We start from the raw sequence: 20,050 nt of genomic DNA, 5'->3' as shown, positions 1-20,050 counted from the left end.
TTTTTTTTTTTTTTTTTTTTTGGTCTTTTTAGACAGGGTCTCGCTGTGCAGTTCAGGCTGGCCTTGAACTCACTTTGTAGCCCAGGCTGGCCTTGAACTCGAAGAGATCCTCCTGCCTCAGCCTCCCAAGTGCTGGGATTACTGGAGCCAGTTCATTGTATAGACTAAAATTATTGAAACTTTGGAGGGGAAAGATAAAATTTAAAACTTAAATAAAAGCACTTTCTTTTCCTCAGGGATAAATTTTAAGACCCTCAGTGGATGCCTGAAACCATAGATAGTAGTGGATCTTATCATTTAACATATTTTCTGTTTTTTTTTTTTTTTTTTTTCTTCTTTTGTTTAGTGCTGGGGATCAAACTCAAGGTTTTACAAATACTAGGGAACTACCACTAATTTCATTTTCTTTATAATTTCATGTTATATTTCTTCTTTCCATAGAACCTAGCAACATCAGTATACAGGTCTTTTTCTCTTGTTGAGAATTTTTTTTTGTACCAGGAATTGAGCTCAGGACCTTATGCCTCCCAGGCAGGCGCTGTGCCACTGAGCTGTATCACCAGCCCCTTTTGAGATATTTTATTACATCACTCTTTTACTTAAGAGAAACACTTTGCAGCTTCTCTTTGTCATAACCAGTTGCCAACATCGTTCTTCTTCCACTTTGGTTCTGTTATTAAGTAAATTAATCATTACCTGAATAGAAGTATCACCAGTCAGCAACTAGTATAGATCTTTAGCTGCGTATAAGATGGAAATCACAGCTGGGCATGGTGGCACATGCCCATGATCTCAGTATTGTAGGAGACTGAGGCAAGAGGAACCCAAATTCTAACTCAACCTTTTACAACTTGGACCCTGTCTCAAAATAAAAAATAAAAAAGGGCTAAGAATATAGTTCAGTACAAAGGCCCTAGGTTAAAAAAAAAAAGATGGAACTGAGACATGACTAATTCTAAAGTGAGAATAAAATGCAAATTTATTATAGGAAAATGCATAGCTGACTGCCCTGTTGATCATCCAGCTCCAGAAAGAAGACAGTCTTAGTAAAGAACAGCACAGCTGGCTATTCCATAGACAAAGAGCCTGAACAAAGGGAGCATTTCATCTTATGGGATCTCAAAGAAATGTTTTTCTTTCAGGAGGGTTAGAGACTCTGGACTAGAGAGTTTAGTTACTATACAGGCATGAATTTGGAATTTTAGGGTCAGGTCTGGGTCAGATCTGTTGCCTGCTTTGTTTAATCCTGTCCAGTTTGCCCATACATCCCAGTTTATTATCTCAAAAACTGCATTAGCTTGTTCCTGTAATAACCATTTATTTTCTCCCTTTTTTTTTTTTTTTTGGTGGAACTGGAAATCAAACTCAGGACCTTGCGCTTGCCGGGCAGGCACTTTGCAACTGAGCTATATCCCCAGGCCTTTGTTGTTGTTTTGTTTTGTTTTGTTTTTTATTTCCTCACTCTCATTGCCAAAAGTCGCAGCTGCCTGCTCCTTTTTTCTTGGGCTGCTACTTCAAAAGTATTGCCTGATTGCTCCTTGTCTCACAAACACTGAGATACCATGACAGTTGATCTGGTAACTAAGATAGCTATTAAGTTGCTAATGGTGGGTAGCATGCTCAGTGTGGATACACTGGATGAAGGAATAAGTCATGTCTTGGGCAGGATGGAATGCATTACTCAATATAGCACACAATTTAAAACCTTCAGAGAAAGCTGCTTCTTGGACTTTTTATGAGAAAGGGTTTTTTGAAGGTCAGAGAGATCTTGGTTCTGACTCTGTTTTTGGTTCAAAGTACTCACCATGTCAAATAGCCATCCATACTTTGAGATATTATTTTCTTAACTCTAATAAGTCCTTGTTGCCAGTTTCGAGCATATACCTAGCAGTGAATTGCATGTTCCTGTCTATGTTTACATTTTGAGGAACTGCCAAACAGCACTGTAGGTGCTATACCATTTCCATTCCAACTAATAGTATTAAGTATATTCCAATTTTCCCACATCTATAAGATAGCCTGATAGTTTGTGTACAACCATCCATCCTAGTATTTTTATTATAGCTACCCTATGTGTGAAGTAGTATCTCACTAAGATTTTGATTTTCATTTCTTAAAACACTGATGGTGTGAAGCATTTTTTCACATGCCATTTGTATTTCTTTGGAGAAACGTCTGTTCTGTACCTTTTGCCCATTTGTAAAGTTGGATTGCTTGTCTCTTTGTTACTGAGCTATAGGGGTTCTTTAAATATTCAGAGTATAGGGCTGGGCATGGTAGTGCACACCTGTAATCCCAGCACTCGGAAGGCTGAGGCAGGAGGATCGTTGTGAGTTGGAGACCAGCCTGGGCTACAAAGTGAGGTCAGGGCCAGCCTGAACTGCATAGCGAGACCTTGTCTCAAAAAGACCCAATTAAAAAAAAAAAAAAATGAATGAATGAATAAATGAATGAATATTCAGAGTATCAGCCCCTGCCCTCTTTTGCCCTTGCAACTGAACAGCAATGAGATAAACAACCCAAATTTACAAATGGGCGAAATGACTAAAATTGACATTTCTCCAAACCCAGGCCTTCATCTAGAGCAGGTGCTCTGCCACTGAGCTATATCCCCATTCTTTATTTTATTTTGAGGCAGGGTCTTTCTAAGCTACCCAGCCTGGGCTCAAACTTGAGATCCTCCTGTCTCAGTTTTTTAAGTAGCTGAGATTGGAAGTGTATACCACCATCCCCTGAATTGTTCATTGCTGATGTATGTGGATAGTTGATTTTATATACTCTATATATTTGTGAATTTATTTGCTCTGATATCTTTATTTTGGAGTTTTGGGAAGATATATATGAGCATATGTCATCTGCAAGTGGAGATCATTTATTTATTTGTAATTTGAATGGCTTCTGTTTGTATTTCCTGCCTTAATTGCTCTGGCTAGAACTTACAGTACATTGTTGAGTAGCAGTGTAAAAATGAGCAGTTTGTCTTGTTCCTGATTTTAGGGATCCTAGTCAAAATTTCTCTATTAACTATATTTTTGGTACTGGATTTTTTGTGACTTTTATCATGTTAAGGAAGTCTCTTTTACTTTTATCCCTAGTTTTTCATGTATTTTTATTGTGAAAGTGTTCTGAATTGTCAAACGTTTTTTGTCAAGATGATCATGTGGTTTTTTTGTTTTGGTTTGGTTTTTATTTTGAAACAAGGTCTTGCTTATGTACTTCAGGCTGGCCTTGAACTCACTATGTAGCCCAGGCTGGCCTTGAACTCAGGGCAGCCCTTCTGCCTCAGCCTCCTGAGTACTGAGAGTGCTGGGATTACAGGTGTGAAGCACCACACCTGGCTGATTATGGTTTTTTTTTTTTTTTTTTTCCTGCATTTGAATACTGTGGTTGATTTTTGTCATGTTGAACTACTCTTGCATTTCTGGATAAAATCCTACTTCATCATGGTATATGATTCTTTTAATATGCTGTTGGTTTTGGTTGGCTAATATGGTATTGTGGATATTTTATTCTATATTCATAAGAGATATTGACCTGTAATTTTCTAGCGATATGTTATCTGCTATTGTATTAGGGTAATACTGACTTCATAGTTAGGAAGTATTCCTTTGTCATTTTTTTTTCTTTTTTTTTTTTTGGTACCGGAAATCGAACTCAGGACCTTGTACTTGCCAGGCAGGTGCTGTGCCGCTGAGCTGTATCCCCTGCCCCTTGTGTTGATTCTTTGTATTTGGTAGAATAATTCAGTAACAAAGCCATTTGATTCTGGATTTTCCTCTTTTGGAAAAATTTTAATTACAGATTTATTCTCCTTATAGAACTGTTAAAGATTTAAAAAATTTCTTGCATTAATTTAGGTAATTTGTGTTTCTAGTAATTTGTCATGTAATTCATGGATATACAGTTGTTAATAGTATTATCATATACTTTTTATTCCTATAATGTCTGGACTTTTTTCTGATTTTAGTCTGCTTTCTTTGGTTGTCAGTGTAGCTGAGTTGGTTTTCTTTTGACTCTTTAATTCTGTTTTGAGATTTTTTTTTCATAAAATACCCATAATAAGCTTTGCTTATTTGTATAAAAGTGTGTCACCCTAATCTTTTAAAATAAAAAAGCAGAATGAAACCATAGCTTCTAATTATTTTCTTTCAGATAACTATTGGTAATATTTCATTTTTATTTTTTTAGCCTTTGAAATAATCTAAATATATGGAGGATGAGTTATTACCTATGTCTGGCCAGTATCCTCTCAGTTTTAACAGTAAAGGTGCTATATCCTGAAAACCCCTTAGTCCAGGCTAAACCTAGATGATTGTTCACCATACACATATCTTTAACACATAATTCTGATATTCATGATTTGCTTTTTTTTTTTTTGAGAAAGGGTCTCACTATGTAGTTCAGGCTGGCCTTGAACTCGCAGTGATCCTCCTGCCTCAACCTCCCAAGTGCTGGGATTACAGGCATGTGCCACCATGCCTGGCTTAAAACTTACTTTCTAAAATAAATGGTGTCATTTATTTTATGCATTCTGTTGTGTTTATTTTTCATATTAATTGTTTTTATATATATCATTTAATTGCTTTTCATAGTCATTGTATATGTATTGCTTTTGTTATTCCATATGATTAGCTGTTGAGGTTCTTCCTCGTGCTATTAAAAATAATATGATGAACATCATCATATTTCTTCCTTATGAATATTTTTGTCAGTTTAGAGGGAAAAAGAAGAAAAGAAGAATGAAGCAATGTGAATAAACTAGAAAATAATTTAAAAGGATATTTAAAGAGGATTTATTTTATTTTATTTTATTTCATTTTGGGGGCTTTTTGAAACAGGGTTTCCCAATGTAGTACAGGTTGGCCTTGAATTCACTGTGTGGCCGTGGCTGACCTGGAGCTCACAGTGATCCTCCTGTCTTAGCCTCTGAGTGCTGGGATTACAGGTATGCACCACCACGCCCAGCTAAAGAGGAGACTGTTGAAAGGAGCCAGAATTGTCAATTATTGAAAACTACAACACAATAACTAAAGACCTGTGGTACTAGTGCCCAAGTAGGCAAAGAGTAAAGTAGAATAGGTTCAGAAACAATATAATATTAATTTAAAGAATCTTTTTTAAGGAAAATATTTTATGATATATATTTATTTGGTAGTTTTTTTATGCAGATGTATAGGATACATATATACAGATGGATAAAGAAAACAATGTATTTTATGGAATTGGCTCATAATGCTAGCAAACCCAAAATTTACAGAGAAGGTCAGCAATCTGGAGACTCAAGAAAGAGTCTGAGTTAGAAGACAGATTGCTACAGGTGGGCATGGTGGTGCATGCCTGTACTGCCAGCACTCAGGAGGCTGAGGCAAGAGGATCACTGAATATGACACCAGCCTGAACCACATAGTGAAACTGTCTCAAAAAAAAAAAAAAAAAAAAGATAGCTTGCTACCCTAATTCCATTGCTCTCAGAGGATGTCTGTTGTTTTCCTAAGGCCCTCTGCTCTTTGGAGGACAGTTGGCTTTAAGTCTGCTGATTTAAGTCCCATCCTAAAAATAGTTTCCTATAAACCTTCATAAAATACCATTTGATCAAATATCTGGGTATTATGGCCCAACCAAGCTGACACAAAAAATTAGCTATCACATTTTAATTGATTATTCCATAGTAGTTTATTTCTTCATTCTATTAGAAGCTAGACTGTTTACAGTTTTTTTGTTATTAAGAATAAAATTGCTGTCACCATCCTTGAACACTTCTCTTTAGGGATTTAAATTTTCCTTTTTCTAAAGTAAATACTGAGGATGGAATGGTTACATCCTAGGGTAGATATATGTGTATTTTTATAGACATGCTGGGCGTGGTGTTGCACCCTGTAATCCCAGCATTCAGGAGGCTGAGGCAGGAGGATCATCATGAGTTCAAGGCCTGCTTGAACTGCATAGCACTACCCTGTCTCAAAAATAAATAAGAAGTATAGCCAAGTACCACAGTTTTTCATCAAGACTCAGTCAACAGTGCATGAAAATCTAACATTTCATAGTCATTTTTGAGCAATTGTGATAGATGTATAATGGACTTTCCGTATTGTTTGTTTTGAGAGGGCCTCAAACCCAGGCTGGTCTCAAACTTGTGAGATCAAGAGATCCTGTTGTTTTAACCTCACCTGTAGCTGGGACCATGGGCATGGGTGACCATGCTAGGCTATTACGTTTTGCAAATATTTTCTCTTAAGTGTGTGTTGGAAATTATGTATAATCCATATTCTGTTAGCTGTAATGTTCTGTTTATGTAAAAAATGCAAATATGGTTATCTTCAGATCTTTTGCATTCTTAATGTGTTTGATGTTTTGTTGTTTTGAGTTCTTTTTTTTTTTTTTTTTTTAAATCTTTTCAAGACAGGGTCTCGCTCTGCACTTCAGGCTGTCCTTGAGCTCACTTTGTAGCCCAGGCTGGTCTTGAACTTGTAAAGATCCTCCTGCCTCAGCCTCCCTCCTGAGTGCTGGGATTATAGGAATGCGCCACCACGCCCAGCCTTGTTTTGGGTTCTTTTTGGTAGACTCCATCTTGGAATTTTTCTGCTTTAGCCTTCCAGAACCCTGGAATTATAGTTGTATACCACCAGATCTGGCTTATCAGTCCTAAAAGTCTGAATTTGATAATTGTATTGTGATTAGTCAAGAGAATATTCTTCTTTCTGGAGATATGTAGAGAAGTATTTTTAGGACCAAGAATCAGAATGTATATTGTCAATGACTCTTCTGTAATAAAATAATAAAAACAATAATAATAATGATATGTGTTTAGATAGAAAATTTCAGAGTAAATGTGGAACAATGTTAGCTATGGATTTATCTGTAATAGGGGCTAACAAATTATAGTCCATGTGCCATGTCCAACCCAAACTGGTTTTTTTCTCAGGTCCCAAACTGAGAATAGTTTTTATATTTAACAAATACAAGACAGGGCTGAGGGTTGAGCTCAGTGGTGTTGAGCTTGCCCATCCATACACAAAGCCCTGGGCTTGATCTTCCGTACCACCATAAAAAAAAAAAATATGCAATAGAGATTTTACATGTAGCCTACAAAACTGAAAATATTTCCAATCTTACCTTTTAGAAAAAAAAATTTGATTTCTGATATAGAGGAAGATGTAACAAAGGATTACTGTGCCATACCAACTTCATTGTATGTTTGAGCTGACTTATAAAATGGGGGTGGGGAGCGTTTAAATGCTGATTTAAGAAGCTAAGAAACCAAAGCCTAGGACAATCCCAGGAGTAATTGAATGGAAGGAGAGGAGTCAGGAGCAACTTTTTAGAGCAGGTGTTTTTTTGTTATTTGTCTTAAAGTCTCATACATACATAACATACAGATAAGGAGAGATTAAATATAGCCCATAATTGAGTATTTTTGCTATAAATCTGTTTCTAAGTCACTAACCTTAATATTCTGTGGTATCAGATAAACCTATGTGCGTGTATATGTATATTCTTCTGTTATTATGTTTCTCTTCACTCCTACCCCATGAAGGGGTTAAATGTGTAGTATTCATTTATAGAGTATATAAGGGAAAGACTCAATGATCAAATCTTTTTTAGATAACTAAAAACAACACATCACCAAATTTTCGTTAATTTGCAGTAGGGATCACATTAAATTAAAAAACGCTTTTAATTGAGCCAGCTTGACCATCATCAGGTAAGCTAATCAAGGACTGGTATCACAGTATTTGAAACCAAACCAGAGAGTCAGATATCCAAGAGGAACATTGCCTCTTGATGGCAGGAAAGATAAACATTCTATTAGTTTCTAGTACCTAAAGTAGAGCCTATGTAATGTCAGTAGATTGGTCAGTAGATGCAATGTGATGGCAGTAGATGGGCTACATTTGTGGTATAACTTATACACCATAAAAAAGCCAAAGTGAACACTGGTTTGGGAACTATGTAGCCTGCTAACAAATGTAGGTGACCATGTATGATACAATTACTTATTTATTTTGTAAAAATTATTGTGAGTGGTAGTTGTTCATTTTTAAAGACAGGATGTAGTATTTATGTCTTATTTTCTGGTGTAAGATTTTACTAATCTGTGCTTTTTTTGCAAATTTTATATCCTCGCATCCCCAGTACTGAGGTTTGAACGCAAGACCTTTGCACTGAGCTACATCCCCAGCACTTTTTTATTTTTTGAGACAGTATCTCACTGAATTGCTCAGGCTAGGTGCAAATTTGTGATCTTCCTGCTTCAGCCTCCTATCAGGCTGGTGCTACAGGTATGTACCACCATGCCTGGCTAAGATTTGTATTTTCAGTGGTTACATAAATCTGTTTAGTGTGATTCACACTAGTCTTGAGACCATATACATGTAATTAATATATATATTCTTTGTTTTTGTTTTTTGGTAGTAGGAATTGAACTCAGGACCTTATGCTTGCCAGGCAGGCACTGTGCTGCTGAGCTATATCCCCGACCCTAATTTGTATTCTTTATAATGTCCTAGTTTTAAACACATTGATTGTATTTTTCCCTATTCACTTGATTTTTGTTCTTCTTTTTTCTCTTACAGAATCTATCTTGTCTTTAAACTTGTAGTAAATTTTATCTTTACAAAATTTCTTTCATAATGAGAATACATGATGTACTATTGTGTTCCTTTTTAGTTATTCCTAGTTCACTTAACTCTGACCTACACAGTATATTATTATGTAAGCATATTTATAAACTTTTTTGTTACGTTATCCTCTACTAGAAGACTTTCATCCCCTTGTCTATTTATTTGTTAATGTTATATCACTGAAGGTAAAATATAGAAATCATTTACCCCTTTTTATATCCTTTGTTATTTTTGTCTTATGTATTATATAGAATTATAAATGCATAATTCAGTGTCACAATTTTTGGTTTAAAAAGTGAGTAAAGGTTCTGGAATGATATTTCTCCAAAGAAGATACATAGATGATAATGAAGCAAATGTAAAGATGTAGTACATTATTACAATAGTTATGAACTTCAAAAACATTTTGTTAAGTGAAAAAAAGTCAGTCGCAAAAGACCACGTGATTCCATGTGATATTGCATATGTGATTCCATGCATATGAGATGTCCAGATTGGACAAATCTTTAGAGATAGAGAGTAGATTGTTGCTTAGGAGTAGGAGATAGGAAAATGATAGGTAAAGATAGCATAGGGATTTTCTTTTTTTCTGGAGAAAGTTGTTACTGTAAAATACTTAAAAAGATTACCTGTTAAGGAAAATGTTCAAAAAATGTGAAGTACTAACCATCATTGAATTGTATGGTCTGTGAATTTCATCTTTTTGAGGTAGGTTTCACTATGCAGTTCAGCCTGGCCTTGAACGCACTTAAACTGGCAGCAATCCTATCTCAGCCTCCTGAGTGCTGGAATTACAGATTTGTGCCACCACACCCTGCCTATGAATTTGATCTTACTAAAAACTGTTAGACTGTAACTATTTATACCAAAATTAAGGGGCTCACAGATAAGTAGTTTTGGGGGAAAAAAATCATATTTAAGCAGGACATGCAAGGGTCCATTTTGCATTTGCAATAAGTAATCTACTGGCACTTCAAATTGACATATCATTAATTCTTCTCAGGATCCATTTAGTAGTCCACAGCTGATAAGCTGCAGAATATTTTTTGTTTGTTTTTTTTAAACAATTACTGAGTCATAATTTATAGATACCTGTCTTTTATTGAAAAAAAGTTTTTAAGTGGGTTATTGTGGTACATCACCATAACTCTAGCTATTCAGGAGGCTAAGGCAGTATTATTTCTTGAGCCCCAGAAGTTCAAGGACAGCCTGGATAACACAGCAAGACTGTCAAAAAAAAATTCTTTTTGAGATATAATTTATGTTCTATAACTTTACCAGTTGTAAGTTTACATTTCCGTGAGTTTTACTAAATATCAGTTTTGCAATCATTATCATAATTGTAGAACATTTTGTCTTTTGGAATTCATTAAAGCCTGATGATCTGAGATGGTTCTGTTCTACAAAACTCATTTTTAATATTCTGCAGCTCTTCTCCTGTGTCTTAATATATATTATCAGTTTACGTATACTTTTAAAAATAGCACTGCTGTGGTTGAACCTAGGAGTCCTCTACCACTGAGCTATAAGCCTAACCCTTTTTATTTTTGTTCTGAGGCAGGGTCTTGATAAGTTGCCTGGGCTGGCCTTGAATTTGTAGTTCTCCTGCCTTAGCCTCCTGATAGCTAGGATTATAATCATGTACCGCCACGTCTGACTCATTTTATTTATACATAATGAGAGTTTGCTTCTTCTCTAAAGAGTCAGTCACCATTTTTCTGGAGTTTTTTTCCCAGAATTTCCACAATATCATTAAGTAATCATTGTGAAACATGTTAAGATTCTTGTCTAGATTCTGATAGTGGTTGTTTTCAGAGGATATGATTTATCATGTTGCCAAGTTTTCTTTTTTTTTAAAACAATAATAGAGATTGAACCCCTTGTCTTCACACTAAGCTCTATCTCCGGCCTTTTTATATTTTTGAGGCAGGGTCTTATAAGTTGCCCAGAGTAGGATTGAAGTTGTGATTCTCCTTCTTAGCCTCTAGAGTGGAAGTACCACCACCCCCAGTTAGGAATTACCTTTCTAGTTTTGGTTCTCTTAAGAGTTTGGCCTTCTAGGCAATTGACTATAATTAGGCCCTTCCTGCATCTTCAGCAGTTATTGAAGGTTTATATGTGTTTTTTCCCTTTGACTTTAAAAAAATGTGGAGAATTATGAAATTTTAAAATGGATTGTCATTTTTATTTATTTTGCACTGCTGGAGATTGAACTCAAGATCTCACACATAATAAGGAAGAGCCCTACCCTAAATCATAAAATGTTTTCCTAGTGTCAAAATTTTTTACATTTCTGTGATTGTACATTTTATCCAAATGATCTGTTCATGTACTATAAGATTTGGTTTGTTAACGTTAGAGTCTTCTTGTATACTTTTACAAACAAAATTGTTACCTGACTTTCCATTTTGAGCTATTTCTGAGGTTTTGGCTACAGGTACTACCTTTATGAAATTAATGGGATAAGAGCTTTATGTGGTGCATGCCTATAATCCCAGTACTTGGAAGGCCGAAGCAGGAGAATCATTGCGAGTTTGAGGCCAGCCTGGGCTACAAAGCAAGCCCAAGCCCAGCCTGAACTGTATAGCAAGACCTTGTCTCTAAATAAATAAATAAATAAAAGGGATAGCTTTCCTTTTTTTCCTCCTGATGTCTTTTTTTTTGTTTGTTTTTGCTTTTTGTCTTTTTGAGAGAGGGTCTCACTTTATCTCTTTGTTTATAGTACTACTCAAATTTCTGTACTGTCCTTTTACTGAGTTACTCAAAGACAAACACTCCTTTTTCTTTCTAAAATACCAGCATCTGAATAATTTTATGAATTTTGCTATATAGTAGTATTGGTCAGCTTTTATGTTACTGGGACAAAATGCTTGACCATATATAACCTGAAGGAGAAAAGATTTATTTTGATTCATAGTTTTAGAGGTTTCATTACATGGTCTGCTGGCTCTAAGGCAGAAATACATGGCAGAAGAATATGGTAGAGGAAACCTGCTGGAGAAAGAAAAAGTGAGAGAGCCAGGGAAGGGTGGAAAGGACCCCAGAAAAGAATATTCTTCTAGGTCACCTCCAGACAGGCCACACCTTCAGTACTGAACTCACGAATAGATTAAATCTACTGAAGAAAATAGTGTCCTAGCCCCACCTCTGAACACATGAGCCTTTTGGGGGTTATTTTAGATCAAACTATAATAATAGTGTTATTTTTTAATGTGCTTTGAACATTTCTTTCCCTCCCCCTCTCCCCCTCCTTTCTTTCCCTTTCCTTCCCCTTCCGTCTCCCCCTCCCCCTCCTCTCTTCCTGTCTTTGAGACAGGGTGTCACTGTGTGTTCCAGATGGGCCTTGAACTCGTGCAATCCTCCTGCCTTAGCCTCCCAAGTGCTGGGACTTACAGGCTTGCACCATCATGCCTGACTTCTATATGGTTTATTTTTTAAATAAATTTCATTGTGTATATTTGAGGTTTATAACTCAGATGTGCGGGATACATACAGATAGTAAAATGGTAACTAAAGTGAAGTACACTAACATACCTGTTATCTCACATACTTTTTTTTGTATGGTAAGACCAGCTAAAACCTAATTACTTAAAAGTCCCTAATAGAATACAATTTTAACTTTAGTTCTTTAGCTCTAAAGACTTAGGCTGGGTGTGGTAGCCCACACCTGTAATCTCAGCATTCAGGAGGCTGAGGCAGGAGGATTATTGTGAGTTGGAGACCAGCCTGGGCTACAAAGTAAGCTCATGGCCAGCCTTAACTGCATAGCAAGTGCCCGTCTCAAAAAACCGCCCCCCCCAAAAAAAAAAAAATTGGTTAGATTTTAGACTTGCTCATCATACGTATCTGCTATTTTGTGGGGTTTGGCTCACATCTTCCTATTTCCTCTGCTATAAGCAGTTGTGATACCCTTTTTGACATGGTAGTTTACAAATGCTTTTATTTTCAAAAGAACTGATTGCTCAGATTTATTCCATTATTTTTTACAGTGGTTCTTTCTTTTTTTTTTAGGCACGAGATGTACGTACCAATGAAGTGGTGGCCATCAAGAAAATGTCTTACAGTGGAAAACAATCTACTGAAGTAGGTTAAATATATACATACTTAAAGGCATGTTACAGAGAGACATATCTTTTTTTTTTTTTTTCCAGTACCGGGGATTGAACTCACGACCTTGCACTTGCTGGGCAGGCACTGTGCTGCTGAGTTAAATTCCCAGCCCCAGACATATCATTTTTAATGGAGATAAAGGATAGGAATTTTTAATGTATAATATACATAAAGAAAAGTGTAAGGGCTAGGGATATATACCTCAGTGGCACAGTGCCTCCTTGGCAAATGTGCGAGGTCGTGAGTTTGATTCCTGGTTCCAGAAATAAAAAAAGGTATAGTGCCCATCACTATCCTTCAGTGATAGTACCCATTTAACTGCTAATTAAAACCTAAACAAAAAATCAGTAACATTTCAAAAACCTCCCAAGTTGTGTCTCTAGTTTCATTTTTCTAAACTATGGTTTAATATATCATTGTATGCATATCTTGGAGGGATAATTAGTTTCTAAAAAATTAAAGTACAGTAAGATGTACCTTACAGTAAATTATGTGGGATATAATCTTTCAAAATGGTTTAGAAATCATATGATAGTTGTTTTAAACAAACTTTAATTAATGGTAGTGTATACAATTTGAAAAACCAAAGAATAAAATTGATTCATCATTATAGTTTAATTATTGTCATTGTTTTTAGGTTGTATTTATTGGGATTAATTACATAAATTTATTTGTAAAATGCAATCTACCTGTTAAATCTGGGATTCTGACAATCTTTAACTTATTTTTTAAATTTTAAGTAAGGTAAAATACATACAACAAAATTTACCATCTTTTAACCATTTTTAAGTATACAATTCAGTAGCATTAAGTACATTGACATTTTTTTGCCATTATTATCACCATCCTTCCCCAGAATGCTTTTCATCTTGAAGAACTAAAACTCTGTACTCATTAAACGAAAATTCCCCACCCCCTAGCAACCACCATTCTACTTTGTTTCTGTTACGAATTTGACTATTTTAGGTACTTTATATAAGTAGAAGCATTAATATTTGTCCTTTTGTGACTGATTTATATCATATACTTTAATGATATATAATTATATAATTTAAATCATAATAATGTATTATTTATATGATGTAAATTATATCATATAATTTAATGTCCTCAAAGTTTTACATGTAGCATGTGATAGGTTTTTCTTTCTTTTTGATCCGTTCACACACTCATACCTCGTATTTGTATTTATACCATCTATAAATGTTCATTTGAGTTGCCCATTTGGGTGGCTGTTCTGAATAATGATGCTATGAATATAATTATGCAAATATTTCTTTGAGTCCTTGTTTTCAGTTCTTCTTAGTATAATGTTCAGTGTGGAATTGCTGCTTTTTTAAACAATATTTTGTTATCCTAATTTTTGAATTTATTTTATATTAAATCTTGTTTCTGTGATGATTATACTCTGGGTATGATAATACCATCATGATTATATAATTTTCCATCATTTTAATATTTAAAAATTATTAATGTATCTTCTAGGTTTAAATTTGCTTACTGTTGTATAAACAACTTTAGGACTAGCTTTCACCTGGCTATCAATTACACTGTGCGGAAAGTCTAATTGATCAGTCACACCTAGACTAAAACATGTATTTACAGCATCATTTTTAGCATCTAATATTGATATCTTTCATGAAAATTTTTTTTACATAGATTACAATTTTTCTTAAGACTTTGCCTCTCAAAGTACTGAAATTTGAAATTTAAAACCTAGTAAAACAGATTTTCTGAATTTTTTATAATACATCTTACACATTTTATATAAAATACTACGAACGTATTTTGACATGTTTGAGGACTTGTGAAATAACATCAGAGGTATAGGCTTTTAAATCTAGTACAAAACATTTTTGAAAACTTTCTTACACTACTTTCCCTACTCTTAATTACATAGCCTATGTCAACGATAAAGCTTAAAAAAGTTAAAACAAGAACACAAAACAATTTGGTAGTCACCATCCTAATCTGCCAAGCCTCTAGAATTTCTGGTTATGAACCCAAGGACCTGTATTTTTAGGGTTCCATAGTTGCCTTTTATTTCCCCCTAGTACTGGGGATTGCTCCCAGGGCCTTCATACTGAGGTATATCCCTAGCCATTTTTAGAATTATTTTTTATTTCGAGAGAGTCTCATTGAGTTACTAAGTTGCCCATGCTGGGTTCAAATTTGTGACCTTCCTGCCTCAGCCTCCTAACAGTGCTCGGTTACTAAAGGAATATGCCACCATGGTTGGTTTTATTCTTACACTAAATAATCTTAGATATTTTTCCATTATCTTGGAAGGCAGGAAGATTACACATTCAAGCCCTAAAAAAAAAATGACTGGGTATGTTAGATACCCATTACAGAAAAAAAAAAAAAAAAGCAAAATGACCTAAATGCTTAAGATTTTCATGGACTAGCTTAAGGCCAAATATTTACCTATATTTCCTGGTCAGTATTAATGAGGAAATCTCGTAGCAAAATACATAGAAAAGTGTTCATATTGCTTCTTCTGTGAATTTTCTTTAGATAATAACTAACTATTCCACTAACAAGTTACAGAGTTTGCATATAGAAACTTAAATTTCAGAGGAATTGCTTGTTTCATTTGAATTAAAAATAAAAGGTAAACTAACTCTAACATTTGATAGATGAAGTAAGCCAAAAATACAATAAAGCGAACTTTATGGCAAGCAAATTAGGGCTATAAGGCTACCAATAACAAAGGAAAGGTTAGACTTTTGAAGAGATGTTGCTGAACATAGTATGTTATCATCAACATGTTTGATGATGTATGACTATACAATTTTAGTAAGACTCATTGATCATAAATTTTATCAAGCTAAAATTTGTCCTACTTGAATGAAATAATTTTGTAGGTATATAATTGAGTCATAAACTATATGAATCAATTTCTTTCAAATTTTTTATTTTGATATTTCATCTAAAAATTTTAAGTCAGCAAAGTTGTATGTTCTTGTTAACCCAATCCAATAATTGCTTTCTTCTTCTGTAGCTTTCTAAGGAAAGCCAGCTGTTCATAATTCTTTCTCTTATTCCTTTTTCTCTCCCCACAGAAATGGCAGGATATTATTAAGGAAGTCAGGTTTCTACAAAGAATAAAACATCCCAACAGTATAGAATACAAAGGCTGCTATTTACGTGAACACACAGCATGGGTTGGTATCTGTTTCCATCTTGTTGCAATTTTAGATGGCTTTGGTTTAAAATGAATGAATTCAAAATGTCTCAAACTACTTGTTCAAAGGCATGCAAAAACACCTGAAATGCTGGTTCATCCTAAGAGAGGACATGTAGCATTTCTCTTCCAGCATCCTGCGCGAGAGGTAATAGAACTTCTACAAGTCTACTGCAGGGTCCAGGGATATAGCTCAGCAGCATAAGCACTTGCCTGGCAATCCTGAGGTCATGAGTTCGATTCCTGGTACCAAAAAAAAAAAAAAAAAAAGTCTACGGCAGATTTTCTTCACAATTCCCTTGACCTTCACATAAATGATAAAATGTCCTCTGATACTGTCAGTGGTACCATCCAAAAAAAGGAAAAATAGTCCTATTGCTTGAGAATGAAAGTTAACATATCTTTTTAACATAAATAGATTGTAACTCATTTAACCAGAAGTGTCTTTCTTGGTAGTTTGAATTGGTCATGATTCCTTGGCTGAACAATACTAAAGGCAGAAAATTGAGATACCTTCTTACAAGAACTAGAGAAGTTTTTCTTTTTGTTTTGTTTTGTTTTTGTCTTTTTGAGACAGAGTTTCACTTTGCAGTTCACACTGTCCTTGAACTCACTTTGTAGCCCAAGCTGTCCTTGAACTTGCAGCAATCCTCCTACCTCAGCCTCCCAAGTGCTAGGAAAGTAGAGATTAATTTTATTGTGTTGAGGGGCTGGGGATTTAGCTCAGCGGCAAAGCGCCTGCCTGGCAAGCGCAAGGTCGTGAGTTCGGTTCCCGGTACCGGAGAAAAACCAAAAAAACCAAAAAAAAAAAAAACAAACAAACAAATTTTATTGTGTTGTTTACATTGAGGCAGTATGGTAGTTATTCTGCAGTGGTACCATATATGTGCAATAACTATTTTTTAAGAGAAAATTAAAATCTCCTTTAACCAGGAATTATTCCTTATTTTAAATAATAATGCACAGCTAATTATCATTTTAATATAGTTGGCTTAGATTTAGATTTGTAGTATCTGGGGGATTTTTATTTAATTTGATTTTAGTGGTGATGGCTCCTAAAATTGAGGGTATGGTTAAAGAAAGGGCAGTGACATTGGACAGGTTAACTCTGTGGCTTAATAATAATAATAGGGTATAACTTTTAAGGTTGTTGTGAGTATTAAAATGGTTTATATATATAAAACATCTGGCACAGAGATGGTGCTCTGTGTTTGCTTTAAAGGAAACATTTAAAGCTAGGAGTGGTGGTATATGCCTGTAGTTCCAGCTGTTTTGAGAGGCTGAGGCAGGAGGATCATTTGGGCCCAGGAGTTCAAAGCCAGCCTGAGCAACTTGCAGCATAGTAGCGAACCTAAAAGAGAAAAAAGGAGGGAGAGAACCAACCGTTCGTTACCTTTAAACATTATGCATACAGTTCCAGAGTTTAGGTTCCCACCACCTAACAACTTCAAAGTTTAATAGTAACAGTTGTATGTGTATATTTATATGTGTGTATATATACTGTATATATACTGTATATATTAGTCATGAGATTCATAGCTACCGAAGTTATTACATGTTGACATTAAAAGATCAGTGTGTTCTTGGCTTATTTGATACATATATTTAAGTAATTACTAAATGTATAACTTTTTAAAGACAAATGGTGACTGGAGTTTTACTTCATTCTCTCCTTGACCTCCTAGGTAAATTAATTTTACCTCAAGTAGAATGTTTATATTTTAATGATTACATAATTTTTGTTTCCATAGCTTGTAATGGAGTATTGTTTGGGATCTGCTTCAGATTTACTAGAAGGTAGGTTTCCTTTGATGATTAAAGAAAAAAAGTATTAACAGAATAACATGGTAATTCAGTTAGAGATTATTTAAACAATGTTAACACTAAAGAAACATGAGAACTTTCTAGGAAAAGTAAGATCTTTAGCTTTTCCCAGTGTCTCAGTACAGTGCAGTGTATGCTATTCTTATAAGTCTTATATGGTTGTATAGAAATACAAGTTTTCCTTCATTGTAAGTTTTCCAGTATTTTTCTGGATTCTTTGTCATACATCTTGATTTACTCCTTCTGTTCAAAACAAAAATAAGTGTGAATAATGGAAGAATTGGGTTTGTTTTCATGATCACCAAATAATTACTCAGTATGGTAGCTCAGGGCAGGTGGAGTGGCACATACCTGTAATCTTAACACTCAGTAATCTGAGGCAGATAGGAAGATTGCAAGTTTGAGGCTATTCTGAACTACATAATGAGACCCTGTCTCCATAAAAAAGAAAAGGAGAAAAAAAGTGTTAGCTAAGAAGGAAATTGGCTGAGAATTACATTTAACAGCCAGCACAACTGTGTACTAATTAGGAAGTTCAGTGGCCTTGTTTTATCATTGTGGGATATAAATCTCTTCTTGCTAAATGTCTGTTTTTAGAAATTACTCATACATCAGATATGTATATTTTTTATGCAAAATGTTCTAGGTAATAATTATCTTTAAATAAATTCTTATTTTAAGTTCACAAAAAGCCATTACAAGAAGTGGAAATAGCAGCAATAACACATGGTGCTCTCCAGGGATTAGCCTACTTACATTCTCATACAATGATCCATAGGTAAGTACTTTGACGGTTCTATTGACAAGCAAATGATGTTTGTATTTATCAGCCCTAAAGTTTAGTAACCCTGAAATTTTTGTTGTTTTTATCCAAACAAAATTGTATAAACTTTTAAAAAAATTATCCATGTTTTTAAAAGAATAGTAATACAGTTGGTCTCTCTTTTGAGGATAATTTCTATCTTTCCGTACCTCTTATCACTGGGCCTTCTAAATATATACTTTGTGGGTTTGTGGTAGAAAGTTAGTTAAGAACCCTTTAATTTTTAGACTGGAAAAGGTGTTAGGCCTTATATAGTGTGTCTTTTTCATTATATAGGTAAGAAACTGATGCCCCAATTTGTGACTATACTTTCCTGAAGGTTGCAAAGGCTAATAGATTAGAGATAGAATTTAACATATCTTTCATTTTCCTGGTGACTGATCATTGCAGATTTGCTCCTTTGAGTCTGTGACATGGACAAGAACTACACTTTTGAGCGTTAATCCCTAGCAATTCTTGGTAATAGCTGTTAACCATGAGGTTAAAATACTACTTTATAATGTATTTTTAAATTGGTTTTAGCTGTTTTAGAAAGAAACTAGCATTTTAAAATTATATATATATATCAACTAGACAGTACATATTAAATTATGTCATAGGATCATTATGTGTTAATGGGTTATCATTTTTTAGATGAAATTAGTAAAGTCCAAGATAAGTCTAATGGTAGCAAATGAATGAGTAGTAGACTTGGAATTAAAACATAGGATATTCTTATCTGCAAAGTACCTCTCTATGTAAAAGGCCCAAGTTTTAATCCCCAGCATCCCCTAAGAAACAAAACCCCCCAAAGTAAACAAAAATAAAAAGCATTATACTCTTTTTTTGAAAAAACAAATGGAAAGAAAATAGATGCACATTATATTTACTTATTTATTTATTTTTGGTACCAGGAATCGAACTCAGGACCTTGTGCTTGCCAGGCAGGCACTTGTGCCGCTGAACTATATCCCTGGCCCTTAGATACACATTATATTATATGCACTAAAATACTTTGATAAGAATGAATAAATGCTGTGGGCATGGTGGTGCACACCTGTAATCCCAACACTTGGGAGGCTGAGGCAGGAGGGTTGTTGCATGTTCGAGACCAGCCTGGGCTACAGAGTGAGCTCAAGGCCAGCCTGAACTGCATAGCGAGACCCTGTCTCAAAAAGACAAAGAAAAAAAAAAAAATTAACAACTGCTTGGAAATTTAGTTTTTCTTTTTTGAATTTGAAAGGTTAAAAGTATGTTGTAGTACTCGTTAGACATACAATCCCATTATATAAGAATCTATAAAGAAAAGTAGAATCTATAACTTTCTTCGTTTACTGTTTTAAGGAAGTGATTTTGAAAATCTGAGATCATTAAGTTTGAAATGGTGTAAATAACCCTTTTTTAAAAAAAATATCGAGGGGCTGGGGATTTAGCTCAGCGGCAAAAAGCGCCTGCCTGGCAAGTGCAAGGTTGTGAGTTCGGTTCCTGGTACCAGAGAAAAACCAA

At 34.7% G+C, this 20,050-nt stretch overlaps 1 protein-coding gene across 1 annotated transcript in view; it reads left to right on the top strand.

The window, feature by feature from the left end:
• The window catches only part of Taok1 (TAO kinase 1), a gene marked incomplete in the record, with an annotated part of 137,524 nt that overhangs the window by 66,387 nt on the left and 51,087 nt on the right, over positions 1–20,050 (top strand). The window contains 4 exon segments of the mRNA XM_013503358.1: positions 12,633–12,704; positions 15,797–15,898; positions 17,670–17,715; positions 18,424–18,520. Of these exon segments, the coding sequence (XP_013358812.1) occupies positions 12,633–12,704; positions 15,797–15,898; positions 17,670–17,715; positions 18,424–18,520 (317 nt within the window).

The sequence above is a fragment of the Chinchilla lanigera genome, unplaced genomic scaffold (assembly GCF_000276665.1).
Source record: "Chinchilla lanigera isolate Chin_1 unplaced genomic scaffold, ChiLan1.0 scaffold00080, whole genome shotgun sequence".
In the NCBI taxonomy this organism is placed as follows: Eukaryota; Metazoa; Chordata; class Mammalia; order Rodentia; family Chinchillidae; genus Chinchilla; species Chinchilla lanigera.
Note: the sequence above shows the minus strand (reverse complement) of the source record. Positions and strands in the feature narration are given on the sequence as shown.